The sequence below is a fragment of the Larus michahellis genome, chromosome 13, assembly GCF_964199755.1.
Source record: "Larus michahellis chromosome 13, bLarMic1.1, whole genome shotgun sequence".
NCBI classification, from domain to species: Eukaryota; Metazoa; Chordata; class Aves; order Charadriiformes; family Laridae; genus Larus; species Larus michahellis.
This window is the reverse complement of record NC_133908.1, coordinates 4,311,567-4,332,769: the sequence shown is the minus strand read 5'-3', so window position 1 is coordinate 4,332,769 and position 21,203 is coordinate 4,311,567. Positions and strand designations below refer to the sequence as shown.

The 21,203-nt window shown below is 40.5% G+C and overlaps 1 protein-coding gene across 4 annotated transcripts in view; it reads left to right on the top strand.

The window, feature by feature from the left end:
* TAOK3 (TAO kinase 3) overlaps positions 1-21,203 on the top strand; it is a 94,865-nt gene that overhangs the window by 32,657 nt on the left and 41,005 nt on the right. For all 4 annotated transcript variants that reach the window (XM_074606831.1, XM_074606833.1, XM_074606834.1 and 1 more), the window contains 7 exons: positions 8,664-8,762; positions 10,014-10,224; positions 14,353-14,424; positions 15,436-15,537; positions 15,998-16,043; positions 17,016-17,112; positions 20,668-20,781. In XM_074606831.1, the coding sequence (XP_074462932.1) occupies positions 10,105-10,224; positions 14,353-14,424; positions 15,436-15,537; positions 15,998-16,043; positions 17,016-17,112; positions 20,668-20,781 (551 nt within the window). In that variant the 5' untranslated portion in view covers positions 8,664-8,762; positions 10,014-10,104. The remainder of the gene's footprint in view (positions 1-8,663; positions 8,763-10,013; positions 10,225-14,352; positions 14,425-15,435; positions 15,538-15,997; positions 16,044-17,015; positions 17,113-20,667; positions 20,782-21,203) is intronic.

Sequence of the window (21,203 nt, the reverse complement as noted above, 5' to 3'; positions counted from 1 at the left end):
TGCAACTCACTCTCTTTAGAAATGAAGAGGTTTGGGTTTTTTATTAATAGCAAGCTCATAATGATCCATGGATTTTCTTAGAATCATGAAGAACTTTCCTTCTCTTCAAACAGAAGGGAAAAAAAATAAAATCCAAGTTTGGTTTGTTGTGAGGAGTACTCTGACCTGTGTGATCAAAGAATGCCGCCTTTTTTTTTTCCCCCTCCAGGAGTGCTGTCTGCATCTGTTTTCTTACTTTTTGCTAAGGAGCTACTGCATGACTCTTCTTGGCCAGTTTTACTCTGGTATAGCTTCCAGAAAATCAGTATCTGAGTTATTTTCTTGCAAAAGCAGAACAGTCTTTTTTAAATAGAAACCTACTTTTTCAAAGTCAGCTAGTGTTACGGCAGAAGCCACATAGCTACAGTACCACACTGTTACGTTAAAGGATCTTATTCGTTGTTTTGCGCTTACATAATGAAATCACTTTTTGCCCAAAATGGTATCACGGGCTTTTCATGTCCCTCCACTAAAACGCACCTTTTCCTTGGGCAGCACAAAGTAACTGTTCAGTAGCGTAATTATATCTTACCCTCAGTCAAATCTTCACAGTTGCTGACTTACTCTAAGGAGCAAATCAAAGTCATGCTATCTAAGCTAACAATATGAGAACTAATTTTAAAACTTACAGAATTTTTTAGTGTTCAGGGTTATTTTAATATATATTATATATTAGTCACTTCCCATATCTCTAAAAAACGGAGCTTGAAATGCAGCTGGAGATACACTCGCAGCCTCGTTACGTGTTTACTGTTTAACTGATCTGGTGGCTGCTGTGATTGCGTCGGTCGCAGCAGGTTAGAACTGTAACGCAGGTGAGTTGGAGTAGCTCAACTCTTGCTACAGCATCATCCGGGACACTCCGGAGAGCTGGGGGAGTAGATTTATCTGGCTGCCGTCTTTCTTGTTTGATTATGTGAGGGTCAAAATATGAACTCTTTAAAAATATCTCAAAATAGCTTTAACCGCAAAATGGATACAGCTCTTTGGAAGCCATTACATTAACAGGTAGGAAACTCTGAGTGTTGCTGGTCTTCAGACTGTCATAAACAAATTTGATGACTTATTTTTGCCTCTGACTAGCACACAGCGTAATACTCATGAATTTATAATTGTCTAGAGTTCACTGTCTTTTAAGCAACGTGATGAAGAGCCTGATAAAAATGCTCCAGAAAAAATCTGATGAAAACAGGGAGGCAATTTCCTCAATTTCATGCCCCATATGTGATGTTTTAGAGGTGTCTTGATGAGAAGATCTGATGAAATTTATATTTCTCCATGTGATGCTATTTGGGCTTATGTACATGAGGATTTTAAGTGATTCATGTATCTCTCCTCCCTTCCAGATGTATCCCTGAATTATTTCAAGGGTGCCATGATGAAATACTATGAAATCTTGTTGTTAAGAGCAAAAGCTTTTTTCTTTCCTTTTGTTTTTATTTAAACAGGCTTATTTCATGACTCAGAGTTTTTAATCTTGTAAAATAAACCTGCAAAACACTAGTAAGGCAGTCTAGATTTTATGATAAAATACAGGTTCTGGTGAAAGAAATGTAAGTGTCAGTTGCCCTTAAACAAAATGAAGGCATACATATTTTCATTGAATCACTTTAAATTTCACTGGAAAATTATTGGGAAGCATCACCCAATGTCTCTTGCTGTGAAGTTTTGCTTCTTCATTACATACCTATTGTGAAGAACGATGCTGTTTGGCTTGTTAAATAAAAGCCTAGGCTTTTCATTTTGGTTTTGGAGGGTTTTTAAATTCATTTTAAAGTCATCTTTAAATTTTTACCCAGGGTCTCGGGTTATTACCATTATACCTATTTAGCAAAGCAGGGAGAAGGTAAAGGGCTTTCCTCTTGCCTGTAAGAGACAAGAAATGCTATCAAACCTTGTATTGCAATTAATTCTTAAAATGCCACTTGCAGACAAGGTTTGGGAGGTACAAGCTCCTGCTTGCTACTTTTGAGGACTCTCCCAATTGGGCTTATCACCTGTGTTTTTAACTCATTCATGGTTTCCTTGCAACTTTGTCATTAAAACACTGTGTGATTTATTTTTTTTTTAATTGACAGCTGCAAAATCTTCAAAACACTAAAACATCTGGAGCAGGATAGTCAAAAGCGTATGTCTTTTAAAGTAATTTGCTGACCACAGATGTCAGATTTCTTTACCTCCTTTCATAGAAGTTTTTGGGTATGAAGGGGCGGTTACTACAGAGAAAAATTACAGATACCCTTCTTAAACTGGATTTATTACTTCAGGAGGGCTGTGCAGTGCTCAAAACTAGGTGTGAGATTAAGGACTGTGTATCGACCTAAATGAGTGTATCAGAAGTATGTTAGATGTTTGCCTATTTCAGCCATTGGATGAAAATGTGAAAAGCAAAACCTAAAATTCAGCATTGTTATTTCACAGGTTTTAAAATTCCCTGTAGAGTGTTTCACGAGGCAAATTGCAGTAGGAGCAGTAGTGCTGGCCTTCATGGAAATGTTTAAGTTGTGAGCTTTGGATCAGGTGCAGAGAGAGAAGATGGAGCTTTAGAAGAGGGTGTTGCCTTCAGAATAGCTGTTACCTCTGGTTTCTGCTGACCTGTGACACTGCTCGTGTCCAGAAAGGGTGGCTAAACTTGCTGGGGCATAACACGGTGTCGGAATTTGGGGTGTCAAATTGGGGTCGGAAAATGGGGTATTAGAGGATCGGTTTATATTTACCTTGTATATTATGCTTTTCCTTGGTATGGTCATATACAAGAATATAAAGGAGGTTGTAGAGAGGTGGGGGTTGGTCTCTTCTCCCAAGTAACAGGTAATAGGACAAGAGGAAATGGCCTCAAGTTGCAACAGGGGAGGTTTAGACTGGATATTAGGAAAAAATTTTACACTGAAAGGGTTATCAAGCATTGGAACAGTCTGCCGAGGGAAGTGGTTGAGTCACCATTTAAAAGACAGGTAGACATAGTGCTTAGAGATATGGTTTAGTGGCGTTTTTTGTCAGTGTTAGATTGATGGTTGGACTAGATGATCTGAAAGGTCCCTTCCAACCGAGGCGATTCTATGATACTATTGGGTTTTTTTAGGATTATAGTTACTATCTGGCTGCAGGTCAAGATGGATCAGTGCCATAGGTGCCACTAGTTCCTCACTTCAGTGCCTAATCCTCATTCTGCAAGTACTGAAACTTCACACATCAGCCACAAGGTCCTTTAGAAGAGCAGGAAGAAAGACAATCTGTGGAAGTTTTTTGCTGCATTTCCATTCTGGTGTGTCTTAGATCCCTAAACTTCCTGCAGCAGCTGGTGTGTCTTTGCTGGGAGGTCTTCCAGGGAAGGTGACGGGAACAGCTTCCTTTGGAAGGCCGGCATGTTGCTTGACTTCATACTTGTTGAACTGTTCCCTATGAGCAAAGCTAATTGCTTGTTTCTTGACTTTAAGCCCACTGGTTTTATGGTTTTATTTTTGTATTTTTGGGGTTTTTTTTTAGGTTGCTGTCTTATTCTTGATACATAAATACTAGTTATAGAGGAGTTGCAAATGGAACAATGTTTCCCTTGAAAATTATTGCTCCTAATCAGGAAAAAATTGCTTCAATGAAGGTTTGTATCCACAATAAGACCTGCAAGTTATTAGTTTAATTTCATATCCCAGGGGCACTGTGCGCAGTGATCACCTTAGTCAAGTTCTGATTCAGGGTTTTTTATTAGCATGAGTAATCTTGTTAACTCCGAATGACCCGATGCACGTGCGAGCACTGGAGAATACCGAACCAGAGCGCGTATGCTCCAGGATGATGTTCGAAGTGGATTCCTGCGCCGAATACTTGGCAAAGAAAAATTCTTGCAGTTCTTTTTAGAAGTTGTAGGTAGTGACGAGCTGTGATTGCATCCAAATGTTGTGCAAATGTTGATAAAAATGGTGTGTGTCATTGACTTGAATGTTCTGGGAAGTTATTTCTTTGAAAAGCAGAGTGAAAAAGGCAGTCTTTGAGGAACTAGTGTGTGAGTCTCAGCTGCTAGCTGTGACTAGGCACATTTTGTGCTTATTTTCTGGTTACCCTATCCAGCTTTCCTCCCAGACTGTCCTGATGCCTTAATCTGGTCCCCCTGCCACGTACCCTCAGGGGATGCTATTCTGATACCTGCAGAGTGTTTTCAAAGGCTCAAAAATATTTTTCTCTGCTGCTGAAGGTCACCAGGTACTTTCCATTTGTCTTATGCACAAATTGGATCATTTTGCTGCTTAGAAATTTGCAGAAAGGACATGAGAGGACTTGCTGCTTCTAGACCAAAGTGAAATCTTTTCTGAGTACCTTGGGATCGGTGATTAATTTAAGCAAACAAAGGCTGTAGTACAGTTGCTTTTTGTATACGGCGTCAGCAAACTTGTAAGTAGCTTGAATTTATATACCAGATAGGTGTATCTGGCTGTTTTAAGCATTAAAATCAACTAAGCGCTAATATACTAGGAAAAAAACACGTATGTTGCTTTCAGTTACATAATGTTAGCTGGAAAAGTAATTCTTAACAATCAAAGAACTGACACTGAAAAGCTCACAATATGGAGGTTAAGAGCATTCCTTAAAACGCCAAAGCACCTGCTTCTGCGCAGCGATGGACGGTTCACCCTGGATTGTGGTCTGCATGTGAGTCAATGAGCCACAAAAGGGTTTGTGTATGGCCTTGCTAGCTAGCCTTATGTAGCAGTTAAAGGGAAGAAAAAAAGCTTATACTTCTTAAAAATAAACAAAAAACAAAATCAAACAAACAAAGCATTATAAGTTTATGTGTGAGAACTTGAGCACGTGCCTACTTTGAGCTCAAAAGGCTTCTTATTCAGAACAGTTTTTATTGGTTGAATTTAGCTGATAATTTCCCTCTTAGTGTTGTCTTCCAGATTTTGGGAGATTTTTGTAGCAACTGAAATGAAGACAAGGGACTCTGTGTTTGTCCTTTTTGGAAAAAGAATTGTGGTGTAAAATTATTGCCCCAAAAATATTCATCTGAAAATGAATGCGTGAGCCGTGTCACGTCGCTCCTCCTATGAGTGGAATCTGCTGCTGTTCCACCCTGTTTCCTGTAGTTTGTTTTTCTGCTTGAAGTGGAAAACTTTGTCCCTGGTTTGGGAAGGACCGTGGTGTCATTAGGAACTAAAATTAATTTTATATATTTCTGTACACATTTGAAAGGGGCCTGTAGCATTGTGAGATGCGATTCAAGCCGTGTTTTACAAGCCACGCGCTGGCGCTTTATTGGAGTGTTGAAAATGAGATAGTTGTAGGGTGTGGGAACCATTCCGTGTGTACTGACTGTGCTGTGAGCTGAGGGTGCCGGGCACGTTACCGGTTGTTTAGTGTCCCTGACAAAGCAAAAAGTAATTATCTGAACTCTCCTGGTACCGTGCTCTGTGAAGGCATCTCGTTGGCGGTTACAGAATTTGAGTGCACAAGTTTAAGTCTTCTTAGAAATGGATGTAGCTTTAGATCCATGGAATGTTTGGAAATGTGGGTAGTTTAGTTCTTCTTAAAGGCACTTCCAGTTATGTTTTGTTGCTTCCTTTATATTCAGGTCAAGGTCTTTTCTGTTGTTGTTGATATAGCACCTAGAGGTCATGATGGGTAGGAAGAGAATTTTTTGTGCCAACACATGTAGCAAAAGCAGCAATGCATGATTTTTTAATGTGAGGGTTGGTTATGATTGAGGAAATGTTGCTTTTCTTTAAACTGTTGGGGAAAAAAAACACTTGCTTGCTATAGCGGGCATTACCCAGGGCTCAGTCTGAGTAGTCTGTGGGATGTATCACTAGTTTATCGTTCCTCATTCCTGGCCTGACTCTTCCCGTACTCTCTACCATCACTTGGTGAACTCCACCATGAGACCTGCTGTTGTCTTGCCCCAGCCACGAAAAGCACCAGGTCACTGTGCCGTTTAGCGTAAGCGAGGAGTAGAGAATCCTTGAAACCCTGTGCTAAGGTGGCAATGGGCCAGAACTACAGCAATAACTCCCTGCTCCATCCAGAGGGATTTGCTTTGGCTGGATTGCATCCCTGAGCTCCTGTGTTTGAAGGGTGGGAGAGGAGAAGGAGGAGGAGGACTACAGCACATTGCTCCAAGCAGAATTGCTTTGTTGGTTTAAGAACTTGATCATCTTGCACTTGTAGCTTTCAACACAGTTCTTCAGCATTTCCCGCTCGCTTTGGGCACATCTGTGCTGGGCAGGACACACGTTGCCTGGCGCATTTTCCATAAAAGTGGAATGTTAAAGTAACTAGTGATTTTGTTTTCCTCTGCCTGTGATATTACTGGGAAACGGAGGGATTGCCATACAGATATGTCCAGTGTAACACTGTTTTCCCAATTGTAGTTGGAATAGTCATCGGCCTTTAAAAAACGTATTTTCTTTCTGGTTTTCGTAATATGATCTGTAATTTTCATTAGAGATCTTTTTCTTAGAGAATCTTTCAAGTATTTTTCTTAGTATCATTTCTGATGCTGAATTTACTCCCAAGAATTCACCCCATCTTTCTAGTACCTTACAGAGTTTCAGAAACGGGGCACAAACAGTTTGTCCTCCAAGGCAGGAATTCTCCTTAGTAACTCTTGATTGAGAGTCTTCACTTCTAGGTCGGCAGTTTTGAGGCATCTCCAAATGGCCTTATCTGAACAAAATGCTGAACTCACGCACTCTGAAAACCTTGAGTCACTTGTTCATTTCCGTTAAGTCACCACCGGTATGATTAATGCTGTTTTCATCTGAGGTCTTCAGAACGCACAGAGTCTCAAATGCTGCTTTAGGTGCGCTTTTTGAAAGAAATCAGGCTTCTAGTAGACCTTGTTTCTTGATGGGTTAATTCGGTACTTTAGTAACTGAAAGCACTTGCTCAAACTGACCATACCATGAACTTGAGGGTTTTTTTACTTATGATGCTTGATGCCCATAATGCTTTGCCATTGTTTAAACTTTTTATTTCAGTCTTCAAACGTGTCTAGAAGAGAGTTGTAATATTAATAACTCATGACCAGCCAGCTTACCTCCAAGTGGTGTGACTTGTGTCTTTTCTGTCTTACGCTGTCCCGTGCCTGAATTGTGTATCTCGTGCTGAAAAGTGACCACGTGAAGGATTCCTGGTGTTTTGTCCCGAGAGGCACTGCAAGCGCTCGGGGATGGTATGGAGCACCTGGGGTCGTGTTCAGATCAGCAAGAATCAAGTTACTCTTCATACCCTTTCCATCCTAAGTTTTCTTACAATCATTACTGGAAAATAATAGTCCTGCTGAAAAGAATTACTTATTTTACAGCCTCACTATACATATCTGTCCTAGTTGGAGAAGACATTCTTACTTAGGGCTTAACTTTAAGTATTGATATTTACTTTCCCATTTTAAATATCAATTTATCCTTGAATATTAGAGCTGCACAGACTGTTTATGGCAGAGAAGTTCGTTTGACTAGAGATGGATAAATTGTTTTCTTCATCAGTTTATCGTTCCAAAGCCAAATGGACTTTTCACTGGGCTGAAGAATGCCAGACCTGAAATACTGCATTCTTTGCCCCTGTCTGCAGGCACGTAGTAAATATAGCACTTTTGGGTGAGGCCAATCATCTGAGAATGAATAATCATTTCATTCATCTGGCTTTTGTCATTAGTTTATACTAATAAATTATTTTTTTTTTTTTTAAACTAAACATTACAGATCCTTTTTCTGTAGCTGTTCAAATAGCTTTTTAACATGTCAATAATATTGCCCTGTGTTGAGAACAGTAGACAAAAATATCATTTATTGGTAATGTTAGCTACCAGCAGGAAGACTTTTGCTCATGTATTTTTTTTTGCTAATAAATGAGAAGATGAGTTAGCCTGTTTATCATTAAATCAGATGTATATTAATTCAGATTTTGGCAATATAACTACTGCAGTATGCTTTACTTGTGAAGCATTTTTCCTGTGGCTACACGATAACCTTTTCTATGAGGGCAAGCTGATGCCAAACCCTCAGCGTGCTTGACTCCACTGGGAGGAGGGCTGTGGCTGTTTGGGGGTGTTGCTGTACCCCCGGCGATGGGTGACTGCAGGGAGTCGCATCCTTAACTGTGAGCAATGCGGACTTGATTTCAGCTGATGGGACTAACTGGTTGCCCCCCTCCTTCATCCTTTCATTGCTTATTCTCTCCCTGGTGGAATCCAACAACGTTTGCCTGGGACTTTCTTTGAAGTCTTGTATGGCATCAGGTGGAACATGGTGAGCTAAAGGATAGACTGGGCATTGTGAGCTTTGTCCTTTCTATAGGCAATCTGAACAGTGTAGTCTGAGAGCAAACTTTCTTGTGCTTCCTAAGAGTTTTTTATAAAAGCCAAAGAACTTGGCATTTAACCTCTTTTCCTGGTTTCCTCTCTTATAGCGCTATGTAACAAGCCCAAGGGCTACAGAACAACCCAGGAAGCGCACATCTTCACCTAAAGAGCCACCATGAACGTCCATAGCCAGTGCTCCTTTTCACTGCGCTTTCAAATGGTGCCTTGATAGGCGGCAATCTTTCTTAGATGTAGTGGTTTTGTATATTAGAATAAGGCATAAAACTTAAAATACTTTTTTCTAAATACTGATATTTGTTTTCCTTTGCAGAATAAGAGAGCGCCTAGAGTCTGGGGGGCCGAGAGCACAGGATGCTGCTGCTGAAAGGAGTCTGAGCCGCAGAGCATGCTTCGTGCCACAGTTACCCAGGTGGGCTCCAGCACAGGACTTGGTGCACCTCTAACAAACCGCAGTTTGGGCTTGTTGCTCCGTTGCTTATCATCCTCGGCCAAGGAGACTGTCTCAGCCCCAGACCAAAGTTATGCTCTGCTTTCATCGTTCCATCTGGATGGCACTTGCAGTCTGAAACATTCTAAAGCCTTTTATGTGTCTTTCAGTTTTAATTTTATCTGATTGCTAAATTACAGCTGGTCTCTCATTAAATGTTACACTGGTTTATCTCATGAGGTAGGCTGAACATTTTAGCGTATGTTTTCAGAAGTCTTTTTCTTTTACGCACAGAGAAGATGTGGTCTCAATAAATGAGGTGCCGAACTATGTATCTGGAAGTAGTTTTGAGATGTGCTCCAGGCTGTTGTTAGAAACTACTCCAGTTGACTCACCTGCAGATAATGTGCTGGGTTTCAGAAGTCAAAAGCAGGTGGGGTAAAGGCATCTGTCATTGCTTTGCACACCAGTGTCTAATGAACCAATGCAGACTTTTCAGAATGTTTTAATAGGAAATGTGACATTTTCTGATGCTTCTTTTATTATTTTTTTTCATAAAATTTTGGGGATCAATATTTAAACTCTTCATTTCAGTGCAGCTCAGTTCTCTGCTGTCTAATTACGTGCTTATGCTAAAGAACGATGTTAAGGAAGTAAAGATCTGCCTTACGTGATGGAGTCTAGGATTTTTCAAAAGCAGTTCTGTGACCTGGGAGCCATCACAATCCAGCAGCAGTAGCTGTCTTATAGCGCTGCATAAATAAATAAATAAATGAAAATCATATGATTGTGAAGTGTTTCTGTGGAATAGAAGCTAACTTTTCTACTAGCACCAGCTGGCACGTGGGAGCAGAGAAAACAAAGCAAACAAACAGCAGAGAAAAGTAGGAGGAACAAGGGTGATAGTCTAAAAACTGACACAGTAGGAGCCCAGCGTGAAGAATAACAAACTTCTATCACAGGATGTTTTGCATAGCAACCAGGACTCTTGTCTTCAAGTGGACTTTACTGTAACTGCAGCATTTGCTTCCTGTATGAGATAAAGAGCTGTTGTACTCTGAATGCATTTTAATCTCTATATCTAAATTGGACTAATAATTTAAAAAAATTATCTGAAGGAAACGATAGTGAAGTCTATTGCTCCTGAAAGTGTTTCCTCTTATTTTACTGTCTGAGAAGTGAGAACAGAAACATGCGTAAAAGAAACAGATTAAAGATGAACTTTCTCACCAGGTGCTGAACGCTGTCTACAAACTACTTTGTCGATGAAGGAAGAAATTGATTGGGAATTGAAAGCGCGAACTAGTTCATAATACTGCTCAACATGCGCAAAGGGGTGCCAAAGGACCCAGAAATAGCTGACCTGTTCTACAAAGATGATCCTGAAGAAATATTTGTGGGTTTACATGAAATTGGACATGGAAGTTTTGGAGCAGTTTACTTTGTAAGTATAGTTCTTGACCTCCTTTCTGGAAAACGGGGCCATTTTAAGTGACATCTTAGAGACTTTCACCATTTGTAAACGTGAGTGCTCTTTGAGCCCTTAGTGCTTTGTGTGTGTCAGCTTTCTCATAACACATCTCAAAAATAAGTGTTTCCGGAGCACTCCTGAGCTCTTTACTGTTACAGATGTATTTATAGTAGCAGTTCACAATAGTCTTAACCTCAATGGTCGGATGCGCTATTAAGTATATGGTATCTTCTGTCTGATGCTGAAAGTTTAATTCAAACAGTTGGAAATTAATTTGCCAAACTGGAATTTCAAGATACTCTCCTTGGTGCTCATGTTTGTAAATCGTTGCAAATTAATAGATCTAGTGAATTAATGATTCCAAGTGCATTTGGAGTTAAAAGCTATTTTGTTAATGAATTGGTATTGTGGCTGCTTGGGTAAAAATACCATGGGAGTCGCCTCAAATTGCATTCAGGCTTTTGAATGATTTCTCTGCTGCTCTGATAATCTAGAATTTAGAGATATCTTTGAAATATTTCATTTTGCCGCCCTCCTTGTCCCCATGTTCATCTTTTAACATTTTATCTTCAATAGCAAATGCTTACATGGCAAAAGCAAAGAGAAAATCGCAAGAGAGATGGGAATTCAAGGGGGAAGGATGCATTAATCGATACAGTCAAGAGAATTTAATCCGGAAAGCAAGAAAAATAGTGCTTTTACAATTAATATCAAACAAAGCCAAATCTACAATGCTACATTTGGAAATAATTATAATCCAATCGCTATTGGGGAAACTAAAATAGAATTCACTACACAAACATCAGTCAAATTAAAGCTGCTTGATAGCATGGCCTGCTACTCCAGAACATCAGGTTCACTAGAGATTTCTGAATATCAGCCATGAAAGTATTTAGATAAGTACCCTTACACCTGTAACTCCAGAACCTGGCTGGCATGGATTATTTGTGAGCCCTCCCGTTCACTCGTTATAGCTGTGTAAAGTGATGGAGGTGTTGGTGGAACTGTTGTTAGAACAGGAGAGGAGCCTGACGTCATGTGTCAGGTAAGCAGCGCATGTATGTTTTGAGGAATAACCATATAATTCCTCAATGTATAATATGGTCGTAATGATATGGGGGGGTTCTACCATGGGGGATGGTCAACAGTGAGACAGATACTTCCAGATGTTGGGGTAAGTGACGGGTTGGTGAAAGTATAATGTTAAATGTACTACATGTGTAAGAAGATGAGGCTGTAAAACTTACAGTAGATGTTGATCCACTCCATAAGAAGAGCAAGCATTATTTTTGGTGGGAGTAGGGAAGTCCTACCCAGTGTATTTTGAACCCAAAGGGAAAGGACGCAGGGCATGCCTTAGGGTAAAGATGAAGTAGTGGAGGTGCTCCCTTTATTGTTCAGCTCTGGTGTTCAGCAATGCTTCATACTTCAAGGGGAAGAGCATGAGGAGTTTGAGGTCTAGTCTACCAAGCAGGGTTACAACTGAGATGTCACTAACGTTAGGTGAAAGACTTGCCATTCTCCGACGCTTCTCTTCCTCCTCTCCCTGGATGCTTTATCTAACTGCTCTGGGCTTTAAAGCCATTGGAGAGTTTAGCCAAACTGCAGCTTCTTGCAATATCCTACCAGCAGCTGTGTGCTCCAAGCATGGTGGTGATTGCAGCCATGCCTGTGCTAACATCACTGTAGTAACCTAGTAATTAGATGTATCACCACTTTTCCGTGATGCCTCCTCACTTCCTTGCCCTTGTTGGAAACATAAGCTTTCCTTCCTGTTGCATTAAGCACTTTGGATCCAGTTCTTTGGAGTCTTTCCTTGCCCTGCTGTGTATGTAAATCACAAACAGGAACTTGCCTGTTTGCAGTTTTCAGTTCACAGCATCCCAGGATCCATCCATTCACGTGAGGAAGACCTCTAACTCTGCGCTACTTTGTGTGGGTCATCTGAGCGCTTTTCCCTACTGTGCAGGGAATGCTGTGCATCTGTGTTGTTTTTTTTTTCCCTTTTAAAAAGCTTTGTTATTAGCCTGTCTTATCCCTGTCTTACCCCTTAATTCTTATGCATCTTGGAGTAAGGCAGGGGCCGAGAATAAGATCTTGGATCATCGTGGCAAGATTTCTAGGGATCCTGATGTATTTGGTATCAAAAAAGGAGAATAGGTCAAAAAAAAAACTTTGAAGGAACAAGGCTTTCAAAATCATCAAAAAGAACAGGGAAGAGACCTCACATACACGGATTGTTCTGCTGTTGCTGCATCTCATTGATCTGTTTGTTTAAATTGGTACTGACAGTACTACAAACAGCAAATACATCAATCTGTATCTTGTCACTGTTGTTATTGTGGATTAATACGATTATTCTAGTATTAACTTCAATCTAAGCTCAATTTTTGCAAGCTGTTTTGTTTTCCAGTATGCTATTGCTAAGGCTTGGCAAGATAATTCGAAAATTCTTTTCTTGCATGAAAGAAATACTTTGTATTTCAGAAGGCTAAGAAAAAACACATCAATTCTCACAAGGTTTTAAAGTTGATGCTAACTTGACTTGAAATCAACTGAATTGATTTCATACTTGACTTCAGAAGAATAGTTTTCATCAAAACCAATGTACTTATGTCCATGTTAGAAACACAGCAAAGTGATAAAGCAGATGAGGGCAGTGGAAAGGAGGCTTTGCAAGCAGAACGTCCTTGTTTTCTGCTAAGTTTTCACTTAAAGATCTACAAGTATGGCTAAACCCACTTCAGCGAGTGGGTATTTCTCTCAAGTGTGCTTGTACAGCCCTTTAAGTTGTTTCAGGCAGGAGGATCCCAAGTGCTTGGTGCAGCAAGAACTTCACCCACAGCTGTGAGAAGATGGCAGTGTGCTCTGCGGCAAAAATCTACGGCTGAAATGAGAGATACCGTGTTCATGTGAAGATACTTGGAATTAATCTAACAGCCAGAAACACTTGGAAATTTCTTTACAACACCAGCATTAATTCATCTATTTGAGTAAAATACTCTTGATCTTTTCTGTGCTGAATCAGAACGATGAGTGGTTAGGAAGGGGTTTGCCTTATCCAAAAGTTAATTGTTTTTGGCTTTCTCGAACACATTGGAGGAGGAGTGTGTGCTGTGAAGAGTTTAAGTCTGTCAACTCCCTTTAGTAATTCCTGTGCTCTATTGGTTCACCCAATGTGATTTTTCTTTGAAGTCGCTGTATGCATCATGGAATGTGTTTCGCTAAGACATTACTTGAAAGTACAGTGCTCATCCTCTCAAGCAGCTGAAAGAAGGATTTACCACGTTTAGCTTCTATTGTATTTGAAGCTTTTAACTGTCACTAATTTATTTTTTTGTCCCAAAAATGGTAAACGGTTGGAGGTACTGGGATTTCAACAACTCTTTTAAGACTAAAGCTTTCAAGTTTTCTGTCCTTAACATGCAGAAATGAGGCCAGTGCCAACCCAGACAAGTTAGAGCTCTTTCCAAAACTGAGTTTTCAGCCTCTGGTCACCGTCCCTCTGTCACACAGGCTGGAGAAAAATAAATTTTGCTGAGTGGAGAATATTCATTGTACAGCTGAGCGCTCGTGCAGTGAAAGGAAGGTTCCTTTTTTTTTAATTGAGATAAATTCCAGAATGAAGCATCTTCTTGAAACTGGAAATTGAAATATCTGTTTGAGACTATCAATGTCGTATGGGCTTTGTGGATTAAATTATAGAGATTTTGATACATCTGTTTATTTGTTTCTTTGGAAAACACTTTTCCAAAGGTTTATGTAAAACTATTTTTACTGCAACTCCAATAAAACTGCATTTTGCACGTTCTCAGGAGATACAATATTGGACCTTGCTCTGCACATCAATAGAGGCACAGCAAGCGTAAAAAGGGCCAAGGGAGGAACAGTGGATATGGATAGATAGATGGAGTCAGGAAAAAGTGTTGTAATATTTGTCTAGTAAGTCTTATCATGAGGATGATGTCCCTGAAGTGTAGGAGCTTGCCAGGATGTCATATAGGAGAAAAAAGCCTGCACTTGCCAAAGGCACAGCTCACTCCATGGGGAGGAAGAAAAATGAAACTTTTTTTACAATCTATTTCTTTCTCCCTACTCCAGGCTACAAATTCCCACACTAATGAGGTGGTGGCAGTCAAGAAAATGTCCTATAGTGGAAAGCAAACGAATGAGGTAAGATGAATAAAGCCAATTCTGCATGCAGAAGCTGTTGCGACCATAATGTAAATCTGAACAGTGAAATTAGCTGCGTTATTTCATTTGACGCTAGCGGACCAGCTTTTTAATGCTGTAGTTGTTGCTCACTTCCATAGGAAGCGTGGAGGTTTGTGGAGGGAAAATGAGTTTATGCAAATTTTGACAAATAATTCAGTTTAAGGGAGTAGGAATTCAGAATGCTTGGAGGGTGGTTATTTCAGTAATAAGTGCATTAATATCACGCTGGCAACTGGAACCATAACCACAGCTCTTTGAGGCGACAACTGAAATGTGTAGCTGACTTGAAACGCTTTTCAGGATCTATAATCTAAAATTACCTAGACCTTCTACTCGGAATATCAGTCTCATTTCAACTGTTGCTTGTTCGTTGCTTCTCTTCTGTCTCTGTGTTGCGATGCTTTGCCCTTGGGTTGACTCTGTTCGTTTGGATTGATGGGCTGATAATGCAGTAAAGAATGTGTTTGTTAGGAGCAAACGGGGATGGTTTAAACTCCTTTTTCCTTGCTTACCTGTTGCTCTCACACATGTGCTGAGGTTTTCCAAATGCCGGTTGCCTCGTGCAGTGGTACAGAAAGCAAACCGCTGCCGTCTGTAGCACATACTGTAGGTGGTGGTGTCTCTTTTGGGGCAGGTGGGTTTGTTACTAAGTTTTTGAGACCACTGGACAGTTCAATAAGCAAAACAATGCTTTCAGTAAACTATATTGCAGATAAAATAAGGAAAAAAAAAAAAAGTATTGCAAACTTCAAGCTATTTAAATATTTCCTGAGGGGGTCTTAATGCAATAGAGATCCAGGCAACTTCAGTAGTGTAGTAGTGCTTTTGCAACTATGACTCTTATCGTCTTCACGTTGTGAAATAGTTTTATGGCTGCTTTTCAGCCTGTACTACAGTGGGTGGTGTATGAGAGTAGGTAGGGGATTAAGCAGAGAAATGTATTTATACCTTTTCTCTTTTTCTTATTAGAAATGGCAGGATATCATCAAAGAAGTCAAGTTTCTACAACAGCTGAAGCACCCCAACACCATAGAGTATAAGGGCTGTTACCTGAAAGAGCATACGGCATGGGTGAGTGAGCGGCGTGGCGTTTGGAGGCCTTCATTGAGCAGAAATTGTACAGTACAGCAGTCAGATATTCAGTACATGCAGTGTCTTTACGTGCAGCAGTATTCATCCCACGCTGCCTGTAGTCCCTTTCATCTGAAGAAGCTTCCTGGTAATTCAAAGAAAATAGTTATTTAGGACATTGGAACAAATCCCTGCTTCTCTGAGGCAGGCCTCTGTGTTTCTGCAGATTAAACAATTATTATGGAACATCCTCTACAGTATCTCCCTACAAAGTTCTCAGTGCCTAAATCTTCTTTACAGCAATGAAAGATGTCTTGACACTGCTGGAATTCTCAGAGCCTTTTATTTTGTTTGTGGCGTATTGCATTTCTTGCTTCTACTGTTTCTCAGCCATTCCAGTAGTAACTGTTTGTGGGGGAGTGTCTGCCCTTTTATTTAAAACCATGTTTTTTCCTTGCAGTTGGTTATGGAGTACTGTTTAGGATCAGCCTCTGATTTGCTAGAGGGTAAGTTTTATATAGTCTTTGGTTTTCTTTTTGCTGGTGCCCCTTCTGAGTATAGTGGGAGGCTGTATTTTGCTGATGGTAGAGGTAAGAAATGCCGACTGGTATTTTGCTGATGGTAGAGGCGGTCTGTCTGTACTACTCCGTTCTGTAGCTAAAATGCCTGTGCTTGTGATACCAAGGGTAAGCTGAGGCTTTCCCAGGTGGCCAGTGCTACATATAGTTGGCATGTACACTTATATGTTGTAAAACGAAGGGATGAATGTATATAGCTATGTCCCTGTAATTTGCGCTTGCTTAATGACTGAAGCAGACTGCCTGTTTTCTGACTATCCATAACAAAAACCTGCAGAGATCACCTCCGTCCTTGACTTCCAGTTCGTAGGAATAGTTACAGATGGCTTTATAAGAACAAGGACTGATATGACCTCAAAACTAGAACAGCAGCACCTGCAGAGGCATCGGGAATCTAAGCTGAAATTTGCAAAAACTAGTACTTTTTGTGGGCCATATCTTTTGTGTCTAAGATATGGTCAGCCAAAGGCATATGCTGGTTATATTTAAGGATATATGGAAGGTGCTTTGGGGCATCATTTTGTAGCTGGTATTCCTCGTTTTCCTGGTTTTTATCTATTGAGGAGAAAAAAAAAAAAAGAGGTGGCAAGTTTTCCTTGCTAAGGACCAAACAAGTATTTCAAATACATTTGGTGAGCTGCACTCAGCCATCTCCTGGTGTTAACAGTAGCTCGTTGGCCCTAGCAGAAATGGGAAGAAAAATGTGGTTTCCAATGATGTGAAACACACGCACAGGCTGTGCGTAGACATAGAGCTGCTAATGGCCATCAGGCCGTCAGAAACTAGTACGACAAAGATGATGTCCACCTCATAGCTTCTCTTTAAAAATGCTTTCTCAGGAAAAGCTCCCACTTATCTTCTTATGTTTTCTTTTCTTAACTTTTTTTTTTTTCCCCATAGTTCACAAGAAACCACTTCAGGAAGTGGAGATTGCTGCCATCACCCACGGTGCCTTGCAGGGGCTGGCCTACCTGCACTCTCACTGTAAGATTCATAGGTAAGGCTAGAGCTCGGGGCTGGCCTTCTGTCTTCCGCTCTCTGGAGTCTGAAAATTGCTTTGCTGTGTTTAAGCAACTCTGGTAAAGGTTATTCTACCAAAATTTTCTCTAATGGACATATCAGTACTCCAAATGGTAGATGTATGTAAATAAAAGCTGTTAAGGAGTGCATTTTTTTTTTTGGTTGAAATAACTTCATGTGGCCATATCCTGTGCTGACTTTTCTTCCCAGTTAGCAATTTTTCTCTGCAGACCCCGGTAATAAAAAATACACCTGAATGTTGGCAGTAAACACTGACAGGAAAATATCGCCCTATATTTGCCAAATAAAGTGGAGTGATAGAGCTAGAGTATTTTTAAGACTAGACAGTGTGAAAATTTTTTACATATGAGTAAGTAAAACTTTATGCTTTCAGAAATCAGTGGATGAAAGCATTAAGCCAAGGGTAAAACTACCTTAGGAGAAATCAGAGCATGCAGGCAGAGGAAGACTCTTGTAACAAGCTGTTTGTGGATGCAGCTCCTAGATCCGTCTTTCATAATGCGGTATTTTTCAGGAGTTTGGATTTTTTTGGACTCATTTGCCAACAACGTTGCGTGTTCTCATTTTATGGTTTTTTGTCGTCTAATTTTGGGTACTGCTGGTATGTCGGGGACTTGTGAAATAGTGGAATGAGAGGGGAGTCATGAGAATGAGGCAACTTGAGGCTAATTTATGGGGCTAAAAGCCTCTTTGCAGTCTACCAGCAAGCTTTGCACAGAAAATTGGTATATCTGAGGCTGAGACGGTGAGGGATTTTTACAGAGGCAGGAATTATTTGTCACTTGTTAGAATAACTATTTGGGGCATATCTACACGTGGTTATTAAATCGTATTTAAGTAGAACATTACTTTAAACATGAATGCCAATTTATGAAATTAAAATAAGATGGCTTTTGAATAGCCCTTTGCATATATGCCCTTACTTGAGCATAAAAACACCTGTTCTGAAATGTTTTGTGTGCTTTCAAAGTGCGTTGAATTCTTATTTATAGTAAGTGACTCACCGTATGGATATTATTGAGAATTAGTTTTTCTTGGTACTTGTTAGGACTTTCTAACATGGTGCAATTATTGCTTGTTGCAATTGTTGTAAATTAAGCAATTTCACATACTGAATATGAGCTACTCTGTGTGAGCTTGCTATTAGCGTGCTTATTGCATATCAAGAAGAAAGCTGTTATTTCCTCTTTAAATCTAGAAGAAGTTGCTCTGCTGTTGCAAGTTTATGCTAGAAGTACCACGCAGGTCTTTGCTATCTAGCTGTCGGGGTTTTCTTACAAGAGGTATTCTGCCTTGTAACTTCTGAGATGGGAAGGCAAGTCTCTCTCGGAAAAGAGGACCATCAAGAGATTTCTAGTTTACTGGTAGATGCTGTATCTCGAAAAGGAGAGGTGACAGAGTGCCGTTTCTGAACTTTGTTGTTCAGCAATGAGGAGTGCTGTGCTGACGCGCACAACTGCAGGGGAGCGAAACCCCCGTGCTCGCCCCTGTTGGGGCAAGTTCCAGTAGCACCGAGGAAAGTAAAGCAAAGGTGGAATGAGAAGGGACCAGAGCTGGCAGCTGGGACAGCTGTGGCTTCCCTGTCCCACAGCAAGGAAGGCAAAACGAGCGTGACCTAGAATGGAGGGACACCTTGTGGAGATGAAAGACAAAGCAAGTCTCTAATCTCGCCTCCTGAGCTCCCCCAGCATCTCTGCTACCACTTAGTTCTAATGTCACACGCTGTGGGATGGCAAAGGATGAGATTATTTTCTGTTTAATTGCAGGCACAAGACAAACCTAAGTTAGCAAATACATTTGCTGGTATCTAACGTGGCCGCCGAGTCCTCTGTTGATTGTTGTACGGTGATGGTTGCAGTGGAGACGATAGCAAAGGGGACAGCCTGAGTTGGCTCTTTTGTATGAGACAGCTTTAGCGCTTCTCCTCCAGCAGAAGTGACAGATGTACAGCCCCAAAACATGAAGACGCATCAGGACATGTTTAAGTAGCACATGTGTGTAAAAAAAAAAAAAATCCATAAAACTAGTTTTGAAGTGATGCTGTCCTGGGAATGGGGGAATAGAGGTTCTGACTCCAGCTCTGTTGCTGAAATACTGGAAGCAAGTTTCTGTCTCTGTGGCTCTCTTGCTCTCTTTACCCCAGCTTTGTCTCCCCTGTGTGCTGCCCTGGGGAGACAAAGGCATCTCACCAGCATTTGTGTCGCACTAAATTTAAAGGATCTTTCAGCTTGCCTATTGTCTAGGTCTACAGTGATATTGGATTTGTATTTGAAGCACAAATCATTATGCTTCAACTGTTGTGCGATAATTCAGCGTACGCTCTTCCTCTGCACTAAATACAGGATAGCTTTATTTCCCTTCCCATTTCTCTCATTAGCTCGGTTTTCAGAGTCAGAGGATGAGGGTGTTTGGCAATACACACTAGCTTGTTTGTGCTGGAGGTCTGCTACTACTGATAAGTGGCTTTGGTGTTCAAGGACTTACAGTTGATCACCAGATAAGGAAAGCTGATATTTTCTTGAGGTAAAAGAAATGATTTATTTTTTTTTTTAAGAGATGGCAAAGAGACGTTCCAGACTGTATGGTGTATACAGCCGGGCTGACAGGGGCCCCTTACACCTACCCCATTTACGTTGAGGCTCTGCTTTTGCAAAAGCAAATAGCTTTGCCCATGTAAAGGTACCTGTGGCATACCCAGTGGGCAATATGCCTTTGTTATTGAAGGGCTGTATCAGGGTTTTAAGGAACTTTTGCTATATTGTGATTTTTCAGCTGGCAATGTGTAAGCAGACCTGAATTTCTTAAAGCAATCCTCCTTTTCTATCAGATGGGTGGAAGAAAAAAAAATATTTCAGGTATAACAGACAAGTCTGCAGAAATCCTAGATATAAAAGTAAATGGTGCTTAGGTGAGTTCTTCCCTAACTTTGAACAGGGTCATTACCAAGTGTCTTGGAAGGTATGCAAATTGAGGTAACCTTTCCCAGCATTTCATGGGCAGTTAATTTGAAATTAACCCACTTACTGCTGGACTTCAGAAATTTATGGTGCCAAAGGTGTTGAATGTGTCTTGTGCCTTTTGTATTGCAGTAGCTTCATTATCGTTAATCTCCTAAATATATGGAGTATCAGAGAGTTGTAGAAAGGACAAGATAAGGGAACCTAGGGCATTTGAAAGATGAAAATAATGTCTGCTGTCGTTTAAGGTGTCACAGCTGGGTATTAGGATACATCTCTCCTGGATCTCAGTTTGGGGTCTCAGCCTTGCAGCCATGGCTCATCTCCTCTTATCTTCCCTCACCCCCTGCCCTTTCTGGGTGCAGACAGGTTTCTATTCCCAAAAAAGCTACTTATCTGATTTCTCTAGCTTTCCATAATAGAAGATTCTACATATTCTCAGGTTTTTATGAATGCTTAATTGAGAAGAAGTTAGCGGACTTCTGTGTGTTTGTAAATTTTTGCAGGTTACTCTACTGTAACCAGAAGTGTGCTTTTCTTTTGTTCTTTTAAAGGGATATTAAAGCTGGAAATATTCTTCTAACAGAACCAGGTCAAGTGAAATTAGCTGACTTCGGGTCTGCATCTATAGTCTCCCCTGCCAATTCTTTTGTGGGAACGCCTTACTGGTGAGTAAAACCTGCAATACTTCAGTCCTTTAATAAGACTTCTTTCTTCCATTTCCAGCGTTTCACAATCTGAAAATAATATCTGGCATAAAAATCTCTATTAACCAAGCAGTTTTCTTAAAATCCCTGTGTCCAGCTCTTCAGGAAATGCGTTTTTATTGCCCGTGAGCAGAGAGTAGGCTGTGCAGCACTTTGAAATGATGACACCAGTTAATGTTTTGACTGTTGTAATGCCATTCCTTAAAAATCATTATCGCTTGCCATGGGTACGGGAACTAAGACAACCACATGGAGCAAGGGAATCCTGCTAATGTGGCCATGCAGACTGGAAGTCACGCAGCTACTTAAATTCTGTTTTGAAGAAACTTGCTTAAGGGTCGCTTAAGTTGCTTGGCATTCCTAACATAGTGGACCAGCATAGC